The sequence below is a fragment of the Camellia sinensis genome, chromosome 3 (assembly GCF_055761805.1).
Source record: "Camellia sinensis isolate YWXY chromosome 3, ASM5576180v1, whole genome shotgun sequence".
Classification (NCBI taxonomy): Eukaryota; Viridiplantae; Streptophyta; class Magnoliopsida; order Ericales; family Theaceae; genus Camellia; species Camellia sinensis.
In genome coordinates, this window is record NC_138963.1 from 226,602,393 (window position 1) to 226,622,812 (window position 20,420).

The 20,420-nt window shown below is 34.5% G+C and overlaps 2 protein-coding genes across 2 annotated transcripts; one reads left to right on the forward strand and one right to left on the reverse strand.

Annotated features, from left to right (window-relative positions):
- Window positions 1–5,104: 5,104 nt before the first annotated feature.
- On the forward strand, window positions 5,105–14,875 carry LOC114313123 (protein PIN-LIKES 3). Its single transcript, XM_082922441.1, is given in 10 exon segments — window positions 5,105–5,369; window positions 8,050–8,129; window positions 8,277–8,401; window positions 10,961–11,082; window positions 11,428–11,658; window positions 12,554–12,646; window positions 13,057–13,157; window positions 13,760–13,810; window positions 13,911–14,098; window positions 14,595–14,875. Coding segments are annotated over 10 exon segments (1,386 nt in total). The 5' UTR covers window positions 5,105–5,234; the 3' UTR covers window positions 14,855–14,875.
- Window positions 14,876–14,897: 22 nt separating this feature from the next.
- Window positions 14,898–18,943, reverse strand: LOC114313124 (cyclin-dependent kinase B2-2). The gene is made up of 8 exons (XM_028259469.2): window positions 17,163–18,943; window positions 16,534–16,675; window positions 16,327–16,388; window positions 16,119–16,230; window positions 15,908–16,001; window positions 15,717–15,786; window positions 15,442–15,580; window positions 14,898–15,170 (listed from the first exon to the last, which is right to left on the reverse strand). The coding sequence occupies exons 1-8, from the start codon at window positions 17,372–17,374 to the stop codon at window positions 15,078–15,080; spliced, it is 924 nt and encodes a 307-aa protein (XP_028115270.1). The 5' UTR covers window positions 17,375–18,943; the 3' UTR covers window positions 14,898–15,077.
- Window positions 18,944–20,420: the final 1,477 nt, after the last annotated feature.

The window sequence follows — 20,420 nt, forward strand, 5'->3', positions numbered from 1 at the left end:
GTTTGTTTAAGTTTTAGAAATTATTTGACAATGATTTTATAAACAATTATGTTTTGTAAGTACCACCACGGCGGTCCCATGTTTTAGGCGACTTAAATAACCATTGGCCTCTGTTTGGACACTTTGTGGCTTTCTGTTTGTCATGGATCTATTGACCTCTGTTTTGATTATCACTTCAGTGACCTCTGTTCTGTTCTGTACCATGGTTATGATTATTTGCTTATATGATTTCTGCACTTTGCTTTTGTTATTTAAAATTAGGCCTCGTTTGGCAAGTGACTTTTTTAGTCAAAAAATCAAAAAGTTACTAAAAAAGCCAACTACCTATACCAAAAAGTCAAAGATTCCATTTTCTCTTTACTTTTTGCACATCTTTTTGTAAAAAGTCAAAAAGTCATCCCAAACATACTATTTTTTTACATCATATTTTAGCCAAAAAGTCAAAAAATTTCTTAAAAAAGCATGTGTAACGCCCTCAAAATAATACATAAACCCAACATTTCCGACATGCATTGATATAAGAGAATAAAACATCATTCCATTCATCAGAGTAGTTAAGTACAAAAATATTACATGTTGACAATAAAAATAAATGCCCTATGGGCTTACAACTTTCCAAGCCAACACTTGATCACAAAAGAGAGTACTAACTCAAATATACTTTAAGCCCTTGGCTTGAATTTACATGTAATATTCAAATAACAAAATAACCAAAAAGAGTCTTCAACTCCAAAACCTTCCAAGCTATGTCCTTGGAGGTAGCATGTCACCTGAACCTGAAAATGATGTCCCATATAGGGTGAGTCACAGCCCAACAGAGATATACTAAACCAAATATAAGTAATGACTAAAACAACAGCATTTGATAGATGGTTAACACTTATAAATCAGTTATATCACAATACAGTTCCATAACAATCATGTCCATGTTTCAATTCAATTTTCTTTACTTATACAAACCCGATACATAAACATGGCTCAGAATCTGGCCTACCAATTCAATGAGACTATGGCTCATATTAACATGTTTCCATATTTCACAATTACACATGAGATTTACAACTCATATTCAAACACTTCCATATTTTAAATGATACACATATTTGCTGTATCAACACTTCAATTTAATACACATATTTGCTGTATTAATGGAGTCCATCCACTATCTCTTCCCAAACAGGTTTGAGAGTCCATCCCCTATCTTCCCTCAAACCATTGAGTACATCCTCTATCTCCTCCCACACAATACACATATTCCAAGTATATAAACAGTTATCATATACAGGAATCAATCAATACATATATTTGATGTATTATTCCAACTGTCATATTCAATGACATATTCAATGTGATTAGTTTCAGTTTTCCCTAATCAACATACAGTGTCTACAACAATCAAGACTATCCTCCACCGATAGCCCAAAACAGTTATTTCTAAATAGAGAATAAATGCATTAAACAAATGTAATATCAACTTTTACATAGGTGAGTGATAAATTAATCCAACTACAACATTCAATCCCATAACCTCCCAATTTCACAATTTCCAATTCAATTTCATATTTCCCAAATTAATTATACCAATTAATTTATCACAATAATTAGGGCATTTTTCCCTAATCCTCAATATCAACCATAAGGTCCAATTTCATCGATAATACAACAATAATTCCGTTTCTCAATGTCTTACATACATATGGGTTTTAATATTTGAAAACCTTTCTTTTATAAATTACACAATAACCTAACTTTTTCAAAAATTGCCCAACATCACCAACTACTCAAAATGACCAAAATTAAAGACAAAGCTCATAAGATGGAGTAGGGTATCCCTACCTCGAAATGAAGAGCTCAAATGGAGAAGATAATGAAAATCCAAAGTGCTCCAAATCCCAAAATTTCAGATTAAAACGTAGCCCACACAATCCTCTATTTTTCTTACAAAGGGATTAGGGTAGAAACACACTATAAGTAGATCAATCCCTAGAGAGAAGGTGTGTAGAGAGAGAGGGAGAGTCAGATCTAGGGTTTGTGTAAAAGAGGAGATGAAAAAGTGAAGTGTTTCCCCGCTGCTGTCTACTGATATAACACAGGCTCGCTCGAGCGACCAGACACAAAGAACCCTCGCTCGAGCGTAGAAAGCCTCGCTCGAGCCAACAATTCGAAGCTTCAGGTCTGCAACCCAGAAGCACGCTCGAGCGACAGAATTCTCGCTCGAGCGAAGGAAAGCTCGCTCGCTCGAGCCAAGAAATGCAACTCTCAGGTCCAGAACCAGACGCAGACGCAAGCTTGAGCGAAGGACTTCTCGCTCGAGCCACCAGATACAAAACTCAACTCTTGCTCGAGCGAAGGAACCCTGGCTCAAGCGAAGGATCTAAAACACAGAGCTCGCTCGAGCGACAAAAGACTCGCTCGAACGAAGAACCAAAATTCTGGGCAGCAACCATTTGCTCCCAGTCACACCCAACTTGTAACAAATTTGCCCAAAACATTCTATAACTCAAATACAAAGCATTGAAGGACGGAAACAAGATATATACAACAACCAACATCCACGGAACCAAGTCCGGATCACACTAATCAATGGAGGGAAAACCAGGGTTGCTATAGCATGTTCCCAAACGAGGCCTTAGTATTTATTTCAATTACCAAACTAATATCTATTTAGCCAAACAATTATTCATGGTAATTTTTGTACCCTCATGCTTATGTGTCTATGGTTGTTAACAACTTTCGGGTGACGTGTCAAAGCCAGTGCATGGGATAGACACAAGGCACTTTGTAATCATAGGACAATTCTGGTATTGCAATCGAATAGAAGCTCCAATGTATACTTTTTTGTTATACTTAAATAAAGAGTTGGGTATCCTTTTATTTTATTCCGTTGTACTATTAATTTGTTATGACTTCAGTTATTGCTTGTTGTAACGCTGAACCTCTAGGTATCGGGTTTGGGTCGTGACACATAGTTTTCTTATATGTATTTATTATTAGTATTTGACAATTTACTTGATAATCTTTTGGTTATGTTGAGTTGAATTGTTATCCAATTTTTTTTTAACAAGTTATTATATTATGTTCAAAAATTGTAAAAATTTAAACTGCCAAACCAATTTGTATCCATTCATCAATCTGCCAATCTGCTCAATCCGCATCTGTCAATTCGGTAGATGGATACAAATTTATTTTTTCCAATTTATCCATCCGGCAAATAAATGGCGGATTAAATTTTTTTTAGCTGCAATCAAATTGAGAACACCCCCAGATAGTATAGATAGATAAAGACAACAATTGTTAAATAGTCATAAATTGATTTCTTTTACCTACACTTGGTAAACGAAAACGTTACAAATTTTTTTTTGATTTCCTTTTTAAAATATTAAAAACTAATTTGACAAAAGTAAACCTACAAAATGATATTTTTAAAATTCAATAATAAACTATAATCATTATTTTACTTTATTTTGTGAAATTAACTTTTGAATTTTTTTGAGAGAATAGATTCCACCGTCTGAGAAATTGGGAAAATATAAAGTTAGAAAAAAGTGAGAAAATTATATACAAGTCTCTGTTGTGTTTGTAAATATCATTTTACAAAATAATATATAAGTTTGTTTTTTAAATCTACTTATTATATTTAGTGATGTGTTAAAAAACGATTGATTAATAATTAAATATTTTTTAATTATCAATTAATTATCTTCTTAACATTAACATATTATTAAATTTAAGAAGTGAATCTAATCTTTACACTTGAATAATAATATATAATGTATATATTTTTTTGGTATCAAAATTGAAGTTGTAGTTAAAAGATTCTTTAAACAGGTCCCACGTCCAATTTGTAACAAGAAATTTGATAACAGATACTGAAAGTTTGACCAGAGAGGTGGATTATTAAACGTTTCTTATTTGATGGGATGTTAATTATGTTGTTGGATTGGAGCGAAGCAGACACAAAATAGATTTTTTTTTTTCTTATCAAGAAAAAAAGATGTTTGTAGGTGTCATCACTATATCCGTAGGCTCAGGTTCCAGAATAGCCGGTTACTAGTCTGATTTAACCCTAACCCAATTTATAAGAAGAGATCCACCACCGAAGCACCAGTAAAACTCATCAACCACTCTAACCACTCAATCAGAATACTGCGCGAAGTTGCCGAAGCAAGCCTGAAAAATCCAGGATTTTACGACTCTGTTTTTATACTAGTAAAAACTACTGCTCCCCCGAATCATGACCACATTGAATTGTATAAAGAAGGACCAGCCCATCATGTGCACACTTAACAAAAATTATCTAGTAGATTCGTTTCACCATGTGTCTCTGTTTTCATTTATAATTTAGGAGTAATTTGAAAAGTTAATTAAAAATTAACTTTTAATTTTTGATTCATTTTGAATTATATTACTTTTCATATTTTTTACACATAAAAAATATAAAAAAATAATAAAAAACTTAATTTTCAATCAATTTTCTAATTCACTCCTTAATTAATATTTGTTGTTTTCTATTGGTGAGTGACATAATCGAGTGGTGTGTAAGGGCAGTCAATAATTTTCCCTCACTGATCGAGGGAGGGGGTTAATTGCATGATGGATGAGTACGTCGCCACTGGCAGCCAACAGTCACGTTTTATCCATTTGTTCCATTATAAAACAAATCAAGGAAGAAGATTATTATTACTATTATTATTATTTTTATTTATAGAAAACAGAAAAAGAAGAACAAATATATATATATATATATATATTCAGAGATGGTTCTAGAGCCTGTGTTTCATTGTTCTCTCTGCTTTTGTTTCGGCTGGGCCTCTTTACCTGCATTTAAAATTTTTGAGAGTCTACTCTACGAGTCGGATATTCACGACGAAGAAGCCTCTCTATGTGTTCGTGTTGTTGAAAGCTGATTTTGAATTCCTTTGGTTTAACGTTTACATTAATGATTTTTGTTTTCGTTTATCTCTCTCTCTCTCTCTCTCTCTATATATATATATATATATAATGGTTTTAGGATGTGGTTCTTCAAGATAGGTATTTAATTTTCACATTTTATAAATAAAAAAAAAAAAATTGGAAATAGATCATAAATGCCTTTTTGGTAGCCTTCATTCTCAATATCCTCTGCAATAATGACACAAAGGTACGATGTGTAGGACTTAACTGAAATTTGTGTGTGTGTATGTACAGGAGGTGAAGTTAATTTTTAAGATTTGTGATACAATAATAATTTCGAGATGGCGCTTTTGGATCTCTTCATTGCCTCATCAATTCCTGTCCTAAAAGTGCTGTTGGTGACTGCAATTGGGTCAATTCTTGCATTAGATCATATCAACATTTTAGGGGAGTACACGAGGAAGCATATGAATAATGTAAGTGATTATTTTTTGAATTTTTAGTGTTTGTCTTATTCGTTCGGTTTCAAATGATTTCTTTGGTGCTTTATATCACTTGTTATGTATGTCCCTACAAGGACCAACAATTTTGCATTGTGGAGCATCATTCATTGGTTGAAACTTTAACGTGTTTGGTTGGAGGATTTGAGGAGGGATTTAGAAAGGGAAAGGGAAAAGTTAGGTAAAATGTGAATAAAATGTACCTACATTTCACTTAGTTTCACACACCTTTTCCCTTTCCCTTTCCAAATCCCTTCCCAAATCCCCCAACCAAACACAGCATAAAGAAAGGCTTTTTCACTCAGATCCTGAATTGTCATACTCTAAAACATGTATTTCCGTTCTGTTTGACTAAGTTTTTTTTTAAGTCTCATTGATGTTTTGCTTTTATTTTTGTTGAGCAATTAAAAATCCAAGATGAGAGCATTTTCCTGATGAACCATCGGCGCAAAAAAAAAAGAAAAAGAAAAAAAAGAAATGTTATCTCCCTTGGGTTCATGCATCTTCGTGTGGATATGTGTATATGTCAATGTTCAGCGACAAAGGTTATCCGACACCATCACACACATACAAGCTCAATTGAACTGTGTACCAATTATTTTTTTTTCAGATTTTTTGGATGTTATGATATATTCTCATTAACAAGATTCCCCGAGCACACATATGGGCTTGGCGACAAAACATTTGTCACAGATAAAACCTTAACTAATCACCATTGATTTCTTAGATATTGTCCTGATCCAACTAATGAGTTGCTGGGAAGCCTGGATATTTATTTTTGTAAATGCCATGAAGGATAATAGGCTCCCACCCAAATTTCATCTATCCATTGGCTTTAAAAGCTTTAGCAGCATCCATAGTTTAGCTCTGTGATGGATATGATTTCCTTCCTGTGACTTCTAATTAAGTTCTCATAGTTGTATATGGAAAAGTTGGTCAAATTCTACAAACTCGGGGACTTTGGTTCACTGGATCTTGTATTATTTTATTTGCTTTGTGCAGTTGGTTGCAAAGGGAGAGGAATTTGTCTATGAATAACTTTTGGGTTCTAATTATTGTTCTTGGTAGAGTTCATGAGGATGTGTTTACACTTATGCAAGTCGCATGTCTATGTGTGGTTTTGGATGTTTCCTACCACTCCAAGGCTCAAAACGTCCTAAAGACAAGTGATTTTCTGCTTCTGCCCCTGGACCTATTCCTCCACCTTCTCTTACTTTGTGCCTTTGTAACGAGACATCCTGATGCAAACTGAATTTTAGAAAATAAGTACTTTTATTTTATTATTTTAAAATTAATATTTGACTAGGAATATTTTAAATTGGTATTAGAGCTTGTGGTGGTGCTCGGGAGATTCCCGTGGAGGAGGTAATAGATGATGATTCTAACCTGCTGAGTTTTCATAGTAAAAGACCAAGGAGAGATCATATATCGAAGAATTATCAAGATCACATGAACCAAGTCACTAAAGAAGAAGATACAATTGAGTAGCCATTCACATTAAAAGTTATTCCGGATCCGATTGTGGATTGGAGTAATCCACCAACTTTTGATGAAGAACCATTCATTGATGGAATTAATAATATGCTTGATCATATTTTGCCCGATGAAATAATGAACCAAAATCATGTAAGTGATCTTGATTAGGTTGCATCCTTATTCATTATGGATATCAAGTATGAGACAAAAGTATGTTTTGATATGGTAAAATATTATTCAGATTATAATACTTGGTTTACATGAGTTCTAGGAGCATTCCAAATTGATTTGCAACATGGAGAATATTTTCAATGATCCGTTTGAAGAGAAATTTATGAAGATTTTATAAATTTGAGTTTGAATTGTTTGGATTTGTGCTTTGATGAAGATGGGTTAAATTTATTGAAGAAAGTTCTTCGTTTAATTTTGAAAGACTCTTCTTTGAACTTCAGATTCGAGAAAATTAATCTCAAATACAAGGTCGCGCGGACAAGTGTAAACTTCTCAAATTACTTCAAGCAATGGAAACTCAAGAACGAGTTTTCTCAAGCGGGGAATAATGATGCAGATTGAATTTTAGAAAATAAGTATTTTTATTTTATTATTTTAAAATTAATATTTGACGAGGAATATTCTAAGTTGGTATCAAAGCTTGTGCTGTTCCTACACCATGCCTAGGACTTGTGATGGTGCTCAGGAGATTCCCGCAGAGGAGGTAATAGATGACGATTCTATCCTACTGAGTTTCCATAGTGAAAGACCAATTAGAGATCATACATCGAAGAATATCAAGATCACGTGAACTGAGTCATAGAAGAAGAAGATACAATTGAGTGGCTATTCATATTAAAAATTATTCCTGATCTAATTGTGGATTGGAATAATCCCAAAAAAAAAAAAAAGGTTTGAGAATTAATATATTTCAAGTTTTATACTCTTTTGTTCCAACCTTGGATATTCTTTGTGAATCAATCATTCTTGAGCCTTTATTCTTGGTATTTTTTGTGAATCAACGAGTCTAGAGGAATCTTACTTCCGGTATTCTTGTTTGAATCAACGAATTTGAAGATTGTTACTATTTTGCTTTTCGGACTGCATCACATCCTCTATATAAGTACTGTTGTTCTAAGGACTTGATTCTTCGATGAATACTAACTGGAGTGTTTCATGCTGGTAACAGATTGTATTTTTTGTATTCAATCCGGCACTTGTTGGCAGCAACTTGGCCAAAACAATAACATACGAAAGCTTGATTAAGTTGTGAGTTATTCTCTATTTCTTTTTTATTTTTTTTGTTGTTTTTAACCATTACGTCAATTGTAATTGAAACTGAAAGTTTGTCTATCCTGTGTTGGGTTGGATGTTTTTCATTTCAATAGTGTGGAGTAACTTCAGTTGATTGTATAGGTGGTTCATGCCTCTCAATATCCTGATCACATTTATAATTGGTTCAGCCCTTGGGTGGGGTGTTATCCAAATCACAAGAGCTCCTCCACATCCACGGGGACTTGTTCTAGGGTGTTGTGCTGCAGGTAAATATATTAGCAAATCAATACAGTTAGTACATTTATACATGCAACATATGGTGCTCATAGTTTAGCATAATCTAGAAATCATGAACTTTCAGTTGCTTGAGCCTGTTATCTTATTCTTCTCTATTCCTGCAAAGGCATTCATAAAATCCTTTTGGGTTAATTACATTTTGCCCCCTGTGGTATCACGCGTTTTCACATTACCTCTTTGACGTTGATAAATGTACTCATAAACTAACCCCTTGTGGTTTTGACTGAAGTGCAAAAGTGACAAGACATGACGGAATTATTGAAAAGACTAGAATACCCTTATTTTTTTCTTCAATGTTCTTATGAATACCATTTTATTTCCATTTTTCTTCTCTCTCTATGAACTCTCTCTCTATATATGCGTATATATATATATATATATATATTATGAAGCTCAAAACAAAAATCTACCTCTTTTTCATTGCACATGGGGATCTTAACAAGAACCATGGGGAAGAATCCCCCATTGCCGGACTCGAGATCCAGTGGGTCTCCTTTGGGAACAGGTTTAATCTTCTTTAATTGGATCCACAAACAACCCAAACAAAGCACTAAACTGTCCAAGCTTTGAACAAGGAAGAGCAATATACATATACTGGTAAGGAACTAAAGAGGTGGAGCTAGGTACTCGACCCAAATCAAAACCCAATTCGAATACAACGAATCAAACAAACCCTTAACGTTTAATTGGTTAGCCAACGCATACAGGTACTGAAATTGAAAATTTGGGGAACCAAAATGCCAACCCTTGAAATACACAATAATCTTAGCCCTGTTTGGCATTCTTGTTGCGGGCTTTGTCTCAGTCCGTAGTGTCGGCAAAATGGAGGAGGAAATTGTTGTTGTCGTCGTCGTCGTCGGGGGATTGGAGCTCGACCATGGACCAATTGTTGGGATTATCCATCTTCACCACCACTGGTGTACCTCTGTGGGTCTCTTTCGACCACCAGTCGAACGATGGTGCCATTTTTAAAGTTTGATCTCAAAAACCCACTTCACAGAATCGGGGGAAAAAAAACTCTTTGGAAGCTTAAATTGATTCAATGTCGAAGACCCAGAAGTGGAAAATCTATTTTGATCCCATTTTCAAATAATGGATAGAGAAACTGGGAAAAAAACAGTGAAGAGGATTGGAGTTGAAAAGACAAAAGAGGGAAAATTGTTTATGAAGAAGTGAGAAAGACAGAAGTAACCAGAGTGAGCTCTCTCTCTCTCTCTCTCGCCAGGCAATTCAATGCATTCCTCTTCATATCACTAATAATTTTTCCTACTATTCAGAGCAAATGCTCTGTTTCCATATGTATGTCTATGTGTGTGTATATATATTTAGTATATAGTGTTAGTTTACAAAGTTTAAATTATGGACTATATAGACTAAATAAACAACTCCAATCCACCAAAACAAAATCCCGGACTGGAAGATCAAAACAAAACCCAGAACTTGAAGATCAAAACAAAACCCAGATTATGAAAAGGGCAAATTGGTCACTCAAAACTCTAAATTTGGTGTCAAAATCCTTAATTTCAGTACAGACACGCTTCTTTGGCACGTCTGCCCCACTTACTGTTAAGTCTACCAGATTCCGTCACTTTTGCACTTCAGTCAAAACCACAGGGGGTTTATGAGTACATTTATAAGTTAGGGAGGTAATGTGAAAATGCGTGAAACCACAGGGGGGTAAAATGTAATTATCCCAATCCTTTTTTAATACACTGAAGGATCTAAATGTTAAATAAGCGCAGTTTGTACACCACACTGCTTGTGTGCATGGTCATAGGAGTTGGGTGACTGAATCAAGATGACTTTAAACTTATTGGATTGAACTAGGATTAAAAACTACTTCAAATATTATTATTGGCATGTTGATAAAATTTTCAATTGTAACAAACAAAAGCAATTTGGCCCATCAGTGCAGCTGAGGTGTACCCTGCATTCCAAAGTAATTAATTTACCATTTTTAGTTTTGGATGGTGAAGTGAGGAAAATATAAAATTATAATTGACTGCACAGATTTTAGCTATAATTAAGACTGGAAGGGCTATAATATTGTCAAGATGTACACTGAGGAAAAGCTACCATATTAGTTGACTGCACTAGTCGTTGATGGTGAAGTGCATGAATATTGAACAAATCACCAGCTACCTCATGATGGAAGGTACTTAAATTTATATTAATTACATTGTACAGTCACTAATATAGGATAATCTGACTCACTTTTCTCAGTTGCTTTCAAGCTTAGGATGTGGTCGGCAGTGTAGTTCAGCATCATGTCTCTTACAGTGCTCGTATACTGTTGTGATGTCTACAACTCTTTTGGGTTCATACTGCTCTAACTCATTGTTTTTTGTGCAATATTATTATTGTATAATTAGCTTAATTTAGATCCTCAAGGTTTGTGTCCTGGAACTGACGGTTAAAGAAATTTTTAAAATGAAAATTTAAACTACTTTGAGATGAGTTAAAAATGTAACCTCCCGTGTCATTTGTGAAGAATTTTTAAATATTTTTCTTGGACTTGATTTGAACAGGAAACTTGCTGAACATGCTTCTCATTATCATACCAGCGGCTTGTAAAGAGAAGGGAAGCCCATTTGGAGATCCGGATGCCTGCCATCAATATGGAATGGCATATGCTTCACTTTCAATGGCTGTATGTTTTTTCCTTTAGCCTTTGCACTCAGAAAACTTTCCAATATAAATTTATGGTTTGAAACTTGACACTATATGCGTTTGTTTATATTCTAGATCTAGTGTAAATAAATAGCTTATGTAGGTCCAACAAAAGAGAAAAAAAAAAAAGAGTAAAGAAAAGAAAAGAAAAGAAAAAAGAGAGAAACTTTAGGTAGCTCCAACATGTGAATGAGCTTACGTATTATGTAAAAACATTATATTTAAGCATAGATTGTTTTTCATTTAATGTATATAACTTTGTTGCTTTACATCATAATGGCAAGGGACTTAACAGTGTTTCCATGTCGCTTGTTGTTGTTATTAGGTAGGAGCTATTTATTTATGGTCTTATGTGTATAACATTGTGCGTATATCTTCAAGTAAGAGCTCAAAAGAGGACAAAACAAATGATTCCTTAGAGTCTTTTAGTGAAACCCCAATATCACAACTGCAGAGTTACGAAGAACCATTACTGTCTTCAAAATAATTTGTAGTATCTGACGACCATGCACATCAATTTGCCCTGCCCTGCACCAGATTTGAGGGGAAAGCTCAGGTTGTTTACTGCTTTATGCTTTCATCTTCAGTAAAGATTTGTATATGATTCCTTCAAGATTTTTTTATTTGTTAATGAGTTTTATATCACCCTGCAGTCTAGACACAAAAGAGAGGCATGAGAGGAAAACTATCCTTTAATTTTGTATTAGAATTTAAATGCTTTATATTTCTGTTAAATCAATTCAAATTTATTATAATAGATTTGCATATTTATAAAAAAAAATCTGGAGGAAAGGAAAGATACCGCTACTGTTAGATATTTGGTAAGGCGAATAGTTAAAAGCCTAGCCTCCACTTCAGAGTGTTTTGTGTATTGTCTCACATTTATTATTATATTTTTGTGTCTCTAACTTTGAAGTAACCTTTGTATATGCATTTTTTTTTAAGGGTTTTGTTGTTGGGAAAAGGAAATTGGTTTTCCTTTAGAGCTCTGAAACTAGAAGTTGAGTATCATAGTTTTAGAGAGAGGTGTGTAGTATCCAGATGAGAGATGTTGGGTTTCTTAGTTTTGTACTCTCTTTGGGGGTTTAGGTTTGAATACGGGTGAGTTTTCACTTATAAGCTCCACAATGTGCTGAATTCTGATTACATGTTCACCCGTGGATATGTGCATGTATCACTATCGGTGCGTGAACCACGTTGAGTTCTTTCTTGTTTTTTATGTTTTGTTCACTCTGTTTATTTTTTAATTTTTTACTGTTAACTGCCCAACTGAGTAGATGTTAAGGGTCCTTTTATAAATTGATGATAAACTCGTAAAGTTTGGAAATATATTCTTACCTCCAGTGATTGGGTTTATTACTTGAGACAAAGGTTCATGTAATTAGGTTACTTTTATGCAGGTGAAGCAGCTTGTGCAAGCTTAAGATTTGACCTTTGGAGTTTTATGACAGGTGCCAACTATAGATAAAGTAAAGCAACAATTTGGGATGCTTTTAAAGAAGGTCAATCTAAAAAGGTTGTTTGCTCCTTCAACTACTGGAGCGGTATAATCCTACTTCCTATCATTTTCTGTGTGAACCACTTTCTATGAGTTGGGTCATTGTTTTTTATGGTGTACTTGTGTGCAAGGCCTTCAGTACCAAGGCCAGTATGATCCTATGTTCTTGAACATCAATCCTATCTCGGTAGGAAGATAAGATGTGTGAAGCAGTCCGCAAAAAATTGTAAACAAAGTGGTTTTAGGTGTTCGATCAAATTATGGGTTCTTCTTAAAATTTTCTTTCGTATTTCAAAGATTTCTTGGCGGGATCCGCCGCAAGGCAGGTCTTTGCCAATGGCACAAGCACCTACCTTACAGCTTGATGAAAGGAATTCATTTTCTTTGAATTTTGTAAAAGGAATTCATTTAGACCCGGTGATACCTTGTTTAAATTGCTTTCTTTCTCTTTTACAGCTTGTTGGTTTCATAGTTGGACTTGTACCTCAAATCCGGATGTCAATGATTGGTGATAGAGCTCCTCTTCGCGTGATCCAAGACTCTATTTCTTTGCTGGGGTATAAATTCTACCACTAAAGTTCGCTTTTACTATACCTGGATTACGGTTGTCACTCCAGATGATATGACTACAAATTGTGTATGCAAGTGTGAATAGTACAGTTACAGAATGGAATTTTTTTTTGAATCAAGGAGCTAATCAGCGACTAGAATGGCTTGATTTGGATTTTACATGCACAGTGCACCTACTATTAGATTTTTGGGGACATTCCATGTATAAAAATTTCAAAACTGATTAGTAATTCTATGCAAAGATGACAAGTACTGACGTAATCTACCAGAATCGGGTTGAGAAACTTATTCAATATTTTCTGGTATTACAATGCTGATTATTGTTTCTTGAGATGCAGACAGAATTTTATAGACTTATTCAATATTTTCTGGTACTACAATGCTCATTATTATTTATTGAGATACAGACAGAATTTTATATACTCTTTGTGCCTTTTATTACAATTTCCATCAATGATTTGACAAACTCATATTTGTATCCTTTATGAGCCACATTCATATTATGAAATTCTTTTAGTACGAATTACTACATGTGGAAAACCATTTTCCTTGTGCAAAACGTTCTTAAACTTTTTCACTACGTCTGCAGGGATGGAGCCATCCCTTCTCTAACCTTGATAATGGGAGGGGACCTTCTTAAGGGTAACACATTTTTTAGTTTGGGCTAATTTGGTTTAGGTTGGCGATTCTTTTGCATTAACAAAAAGTACTTGTCCATTGTTCCTTGATTTTTCTCTATCGGGTCTACGAGGATCAGGAGTTCAAAAGTCCATCATTACTGGCATCATTGTTGTTTGTTACATTGCCCTGCCTCTGATAGGAATCACCATTGTTAAAGGGGCATTATTTTTTGGTTTAGTGGAGGCAAATCCATTGGATCAATTTATTCTTTTGCTTCAATTTGCACTTCCACCTGCGATGAACATAGGTATGATAATATCATTCTGGTTGAGCTGCAAATCTTATATGGGCTGTCCAAATTTATTCCATTTTTTTGTTTGCTTTTCCCATTAATAATCTTGCTTCTATGACAACCACTTGCAAACACAACTCGTACCTTTATTTTTTGTAGATCTATAGAAGTTCAGCTATGCAAACTGACCCATTTTACATTACAACAAATGCAAAAAAAAAAAAACACAAACAAAAACACAAGTACACACATCACATTACATGTGGATAGTGTGGTAAGATGCAAGACAGGTGTTGTGGACTTGTAGCCCTCGCTGTTCCTAATGTCAAAATATAGAATGGATGCCTAGCATGCCTCCTTTTTGTTACAGGCCCCAATTTTCTTTTCATAACAAAGGGGCTACAAAAACCACAGAATCAGTTAAAAATTTTATAATGGGTTATAGTTTTAGTAGGTCTGGGCAGTATTACAGGGTCATGGGGGATGATGGTGTACTATTTTTTTTTGGCAGGCACTATAACTCAATTGTTTGGAGCTGGTGAGACTGAATGTTCGGTTATTATGTTGTGGACTTATGCACTGGCTTCAATTGCACTTGCTCTTTGGTCTACCCTCTTCATGTGGTTGGTGGCTCGATTTGGTCAAGGAAATTACCATATATGCCATAATTTAGCCAAGTATTTGCTGTGCTTCAAATTCGCAAGTTTTGCTAGAATTGTGTGTTATCGAATTGATCATGTTAGTGTGTGCTTGTGTCTGCAATTAATATGATGTACCAAAAAAGCAATCAAAATATGCATGGTTGAGTTGAACATAGTCAAGAGCAAACCAAAATGTGATTGAAGTTAAAAATGCATATGGTTGATCAATCAACCTACAACTTTTTTGACATGGAAAAAAAATGCTCCAGAGAAGCAATTAATTTTTAACTACATAACCGTCTGTTAGCTATTTCCTAGAACACAAAAGCAGGATTCCTGTTTCAGGTAAATAATTAGAGATAGGCCTTGTCCAGATCATCAAAGTATGGGTGTTCCATAGCTTTCTTCGCCGAAATTCGCTTTGAGGGTTCATACTGCAGCATCTTCTGCAAAATCCAAAAAAATTGTGGAGTCTAAATTACTCAAAAGGGCAAAAGAAATTGACACATTCATGGCTACATATATATATATATATATATATACATGGCTAGCAATTGAGTAAATATAAAGAAAAAATATTTATCATATATTGTGTGTCATTTAACCGTAAGGAGAGAAGGTTTTACGACACTACCAAAGGTGTTCATTTATAATAGTATAGATAGATAGATAGATAGATATCAATTATAACGCATAAATGGACAAGAGCGAACTTACTAATAGCAGGTCTTGGCCATCCTCATCCAAATTTGGGACAGCTGATGACAATTTTTGAGGGTTCCATTGTGGGTACTCGTGCCAGTTCATTAGCTTGCTTACTCCCGGCCACACTTGTTCATTTGGAGTGCCCAACAATCTGCATAACAATCCACAACAGAAAATATAATAAGTCATAACAAGATCACCAGCGTAAAAAAAATAAAATAAAATAAAAAAGAATTAAAAGCGAAAAAGGACACACTTGGAAGCAAGTGTAGGGTAATCTATTGAACCTGAAAATGTGTAGCAGCTGCTGCAATTCAGAATCTCCGGGGAAGAGTGCTTGCTTTGTGATTAGTTCAGCTAGAGTTATAATTAAGAGATGGCGAGAGAGAGAGAAATTAACTTTGGTAAAGCTGTAGATGATGTATAATAAAAACAAATACCCAACAAATTTAGAGAATTAATGAAGGGGAAACCGTACCAAATATGCAGCCAACAGACCACATGTCTACGGCTGTCGAGTAATGGGTAGCCCCCAAAAGTACCTCAGGAGCTCTATACCAGAGTGTCAATATCTACAACAACAACAAAATCACACACAACTTCTAAAGCGCCTGCCTGATAAAAAAAAAGCATGCTTCATTCACTCACTATTGTGAAGTATTATTAAGTACAGGTAGGTAGTGGTATACCTCATGAGTATACTTCTTAATAGGTAGAACAAATGCTCGAGCCAATCCAAGGTCTGCTATTTTGAGCATCATTGTCTTTCGGTCCATCAAAAGATTGTGAGGCTTTAGGTCCCTGAGTTCATATAGAATAGAAAGGATTATTAACACGAGAGTGCAACATCTTAATTTTGTCCTACTTGTAATAGAAATTTATGAGAGAGAAAATTACCTGTGCAATACACCATGACCGTGGCAGAAGGCAACACCTTTGCAAAGTTGGTACATCAAGCACTGCATCAAAACAACAACCAAGCAAAACGTTTCTCAAGAACAGAAGAACAAAGGTATGACAAACAGTAGATATTTGTTTTATACTTTTAAACAATTGGATTAGATTGGATTGGATAAGAAATTTTATCATAAATAATTAATATACCTTGACAGTTTTGGTGGGAATGTTCTCTCCAGTTTGACGGAAGGTTCTAATGAATTTCTTCAGATCAGTGTCCATGTACTCAAACACCAAGTAGAGAACTGTCTTTCCTTCTTTATTCTGGCCTTGTTTCACGTCCATCAATCTGTGGATTTAGCCAGGGTTTAGGGGAAAACAAACGAGACGTAAAGATATTAAATGTAGATTAAAAAATCACAAAACAAAACAATTATATGTGAGATGGCAGGCAGGAATTGGGTAACAAGAAGTGGAAGAAACTGTGAAAGAAAACCCTAAAATCACAAACCAGGGATTAGTCTAATTAATTCACATACAACACAAAATGGCAATAGATCAAAATCCCCACAAGAAAGGAAGTCGAAACCCTAGGCCGAGAGCATAAGAAAATTGAAGCAGAGCGAGCATATATGCTCTATTTCAAGAAAACAAACACACATGTAAAAAGAAAACAAGCAGATCGAAAGTCAAGAAGATAGAAATTGGAAGAGAAGAAGTTGCAGATCCATAATAGAAGAGATTGAGAGAGAGAGAGAGAGAGAGAGAGAGAGAGAGAGAGAGAGTAGAAGAGAAGAAGAAGACGAAGACGAAGAATAAAGTGAGTGACCACTGACCTGACGACATGGGGATCCCTAGAAAGCATTCGCAACAAGGAAATCTCACGGAGAGTGGTGGGAGGGACTCCTTCATCGTCCTCATGGAGTCTAGTCTTCTTCAAGGCCACGATCTTGCCGGTAGCCCTCTCTCTTGCTCTGTACACCTTCCCATACGTTCCCTCTCCCACTTTCTCTAACTTCTCGAAAGCCTCCATCGCTGATTTCTCCATATTCTCTCTCTCTCTCTCTCTCTCACTAACCAGATCTCACAAACACAATGACTATTGCGGATTCCAAATCACTCACGGTGTCCCGTATATAACTGTTGTTGGTTGGCTCTCCACACCGTTGCCCAACGGCAACATTTTTTGAAATTCAAAAGTCGGTCTTCAATCTCTTGATATTCTTCCAAAAATGCCCTTGAAGGTGCGGATCACAAAACCAACCCTGCCAAAGTTAGTCCGATTTCCTAGGGCTGTTTGGTACTCCTAAAAGCAGATGATTGTAACTTATTTTTAAAGAAAAATGTTTGGGAGCACTAAAAGGAGATCACTAAAAGGAGCACTAATGATGTGGCAGTGGGCCCCGCCTACTTTTTATGCCTTGTTTTTATTTTTTTATTATTTTTTTTGTCATTTTCAATGTATTAATGCTATTAGTGATGTATTTTTTAGTAATCTAAATCATTGTTGTACTTTTAAATTGAGAGTCTGTATTACAAATAGTTTAAATAAGTTTTAAAAATTAATTTTTTGCAAGTTAACAAAATAAATTTGAACTGCATATTAATTTTTCTCAATAAAATTCTATGTATGTAATATTACTCTCAAAAAAAATATCGACAAATCATCTAAATATATTTTGCAATTATAAACACCATGAAAAGTCTGACTAGCTTTAAAAAAGAAAGAAAATGTTTGGTGGCCATAAATTCTGTGGTTCAAATTAGGGGTGTTCGCGGATCGGTTTTGTGCGGTTTGCGGTTCGGTTTTGACCCGCTCGCATCTATGCGGTTTGGGAAAAAGTCAACCCGCAACCGCCCGCAGTGCGGTTTGCGGTTTGTGCGGATAGGGTTTGCAAATGTGCGGGCGGTTGCGGGCGGTTTGCGGTTTACACTTTTTTCTTTAAAAATTAATTTTCGAATTTTTTTTCCCCATCGAATTTAGGCATCAGATTCATTTTATATATTTGTGATAACAATTTTTTGATGAGTTTACAAATAAAAATTGAATATCAATGCATTAAATGAAAGTATGTAAAACAAAGAGACTCTACACTAGCATTTTTGTCATAAAAAAATGTATATCAATGCATTAAAGGTTGTACTCAATAAAATTGCCAGTTCAGTAATCAATAATCAAACTATAAGTTCTATCGACCATTAGAAAGAAAATTTTATTAGGAAAAAGTGAATGAATCACGAATGAAAATCATATAAGAAACTAAGTTTAGGACTTGATAATTCTACGGTATTAAGAAAGTTGAGAAATACTTAAAAATAAGGATCCTAGTGTCATAGAGAATATAACGGTGCTCCTGTAAAAGTTACAAAGTTGGTATATAAAAAATAATAATAATAATAATAATTAAAGTGCGGGCGGTTTTTGCGGGTTGCGGGTTTAAACCGCGACCCGCCCGCAACCCGCAAATTTGTCATATTTCAAACCGCATCCGCCCGCATTATGTTTGCGAAACCGCCCATTTATATGCGGGTTGGGCGGATTGGGTGGTTTGAGTAGTTCGGATAAACCGTTGCCTACCCCTAGTTCAAATGGCCCGAAAATGTCAAAACGACGTCGTTTTGACATTTTTAGAGTTGTTTTGTATCTAAAACGACGTCGTTTTGGCATTTTTAAGCCATTTGAACCACAAAATTTATGGCCACCAATCATTGTCAAAAAAAAAAAAAAAAAAAGGAAAAAGAGAAAAATAAAGTTCATTTTCAAAACAATTGACACTACAATTCCTGGATCCTATGACCTCTATTTAATTATAATTTTTTTTTTTTTTTTGGGTGCTAGACCTCTAGTTATAAACCTTTGTAAACTATATTATAAAATTGCTAAATATTTAGGCTACGGATACCGTGAAGTTAGCAAATTTCTATATTTATACACCAAACATTATATATATATATACATACATATTACATTACTATATATATATACATACATATTATATTACTTTTTGATTGTTTGATTACTTTAGACCATATTAGTTGGCCCTCCATGCGCTTTGCGCTTGAGGTCCATTGTAGTTTGGATTTAAATATTTTTAAAATTATTGGTTAATAGTAGTTATGTTTTATACGTATTTTGTTTTTTTTTTCTTCTTATTTTTTTTTTCTTTCTTTCTTTACAAATCTCTTTTCAAGTTCGTAATGTAGTTATGATGCTTGCATTTTTTTGTTTGCAGATAATATGGGTGAATATAATATTTGTGGAAATAATTTACAAGATATGATTTATCTAGACTTAAATGATTAGTTCTAACAAATATTGGATTTATAATAAAAATCTAAATTTATTTATTTCGAAATGTTTTCATATTTTGAAGTCGAAGGTATATTTTGTAAAATGAGTGAAATAGTTTGAAGAGAAATTTACTCAATTTGATCGAGTCATCTTTGTATGGTATCATATAAGTTGTATAAAATCTTTATATTGAAATTCATAGTAATCAAATTTTTTTAGCAATCGAAAAGAATTGAATTCATACCTTATAGTGGATATGTATAGTGGGGATTTGTTTACAAAAGGTAAGAAGAAGAAGAGGTGCTCTATGTTAGAGTGATTATGTACAATGTGTATAGATATATCATTGTCTTTCTTGCTATACAACATTTTAAATTTTGCATGGTAAAGTTTTGTCATCGTATTTGAAGTTGCCATATTTTCCTTTGATGTGGTAGCACAATGTGTCTGCTGCAGAGTTGCCTTCTCTTCGAATGAAGCTGATTTTGCAATCTTCGAAATTTTGTCTTCTCCTTTGGATGTTGGCTATGAGTTTCCATATGGTGCTGCAATAATCTTTTTGTGTATTGTGAAGAATTGTTTCGATTAAAAATTTTGCATCACCTTTTGCCTATATCTTTGGCCATTAATTTTCTGCTGCAATTTGTAATTCGCGACATAAAGCTGATGCTTCAGCGTAATCTGTAGATTTCATTGGTATTGTGTCCGCGAAAGCATAAATGCAAATTCCTTCGTGGTTTCGAAATATTCCTGCGCGAATAACATCTATTTCTTGTGGAACTTCTTTGTTAGGGTAAGTTCC

Coding starts and splice junctions, on each gene's coding strand:
- LOC114313124 (XM_028259469.2), bottom strand. CDS start 17,374: ATGGAGAAATCAGCGATGGAGGCTTTCGAGAAGTTAGAGAAAGTGGGA. Junction 16,231..16,326: donor GGTCATGGTGTATTGCACAG/GTAATTTTCTCT, acceptor ATATGAACTCAG/GGACCTAAAGCCTCACAATC. Junction 15,787..15,907: donor GTCTGTTGGCTGCATATTTG/GTACGGTTTCCC, acceptor TTATAACTCTAG/CTGAACTAATCACAAAGCAA.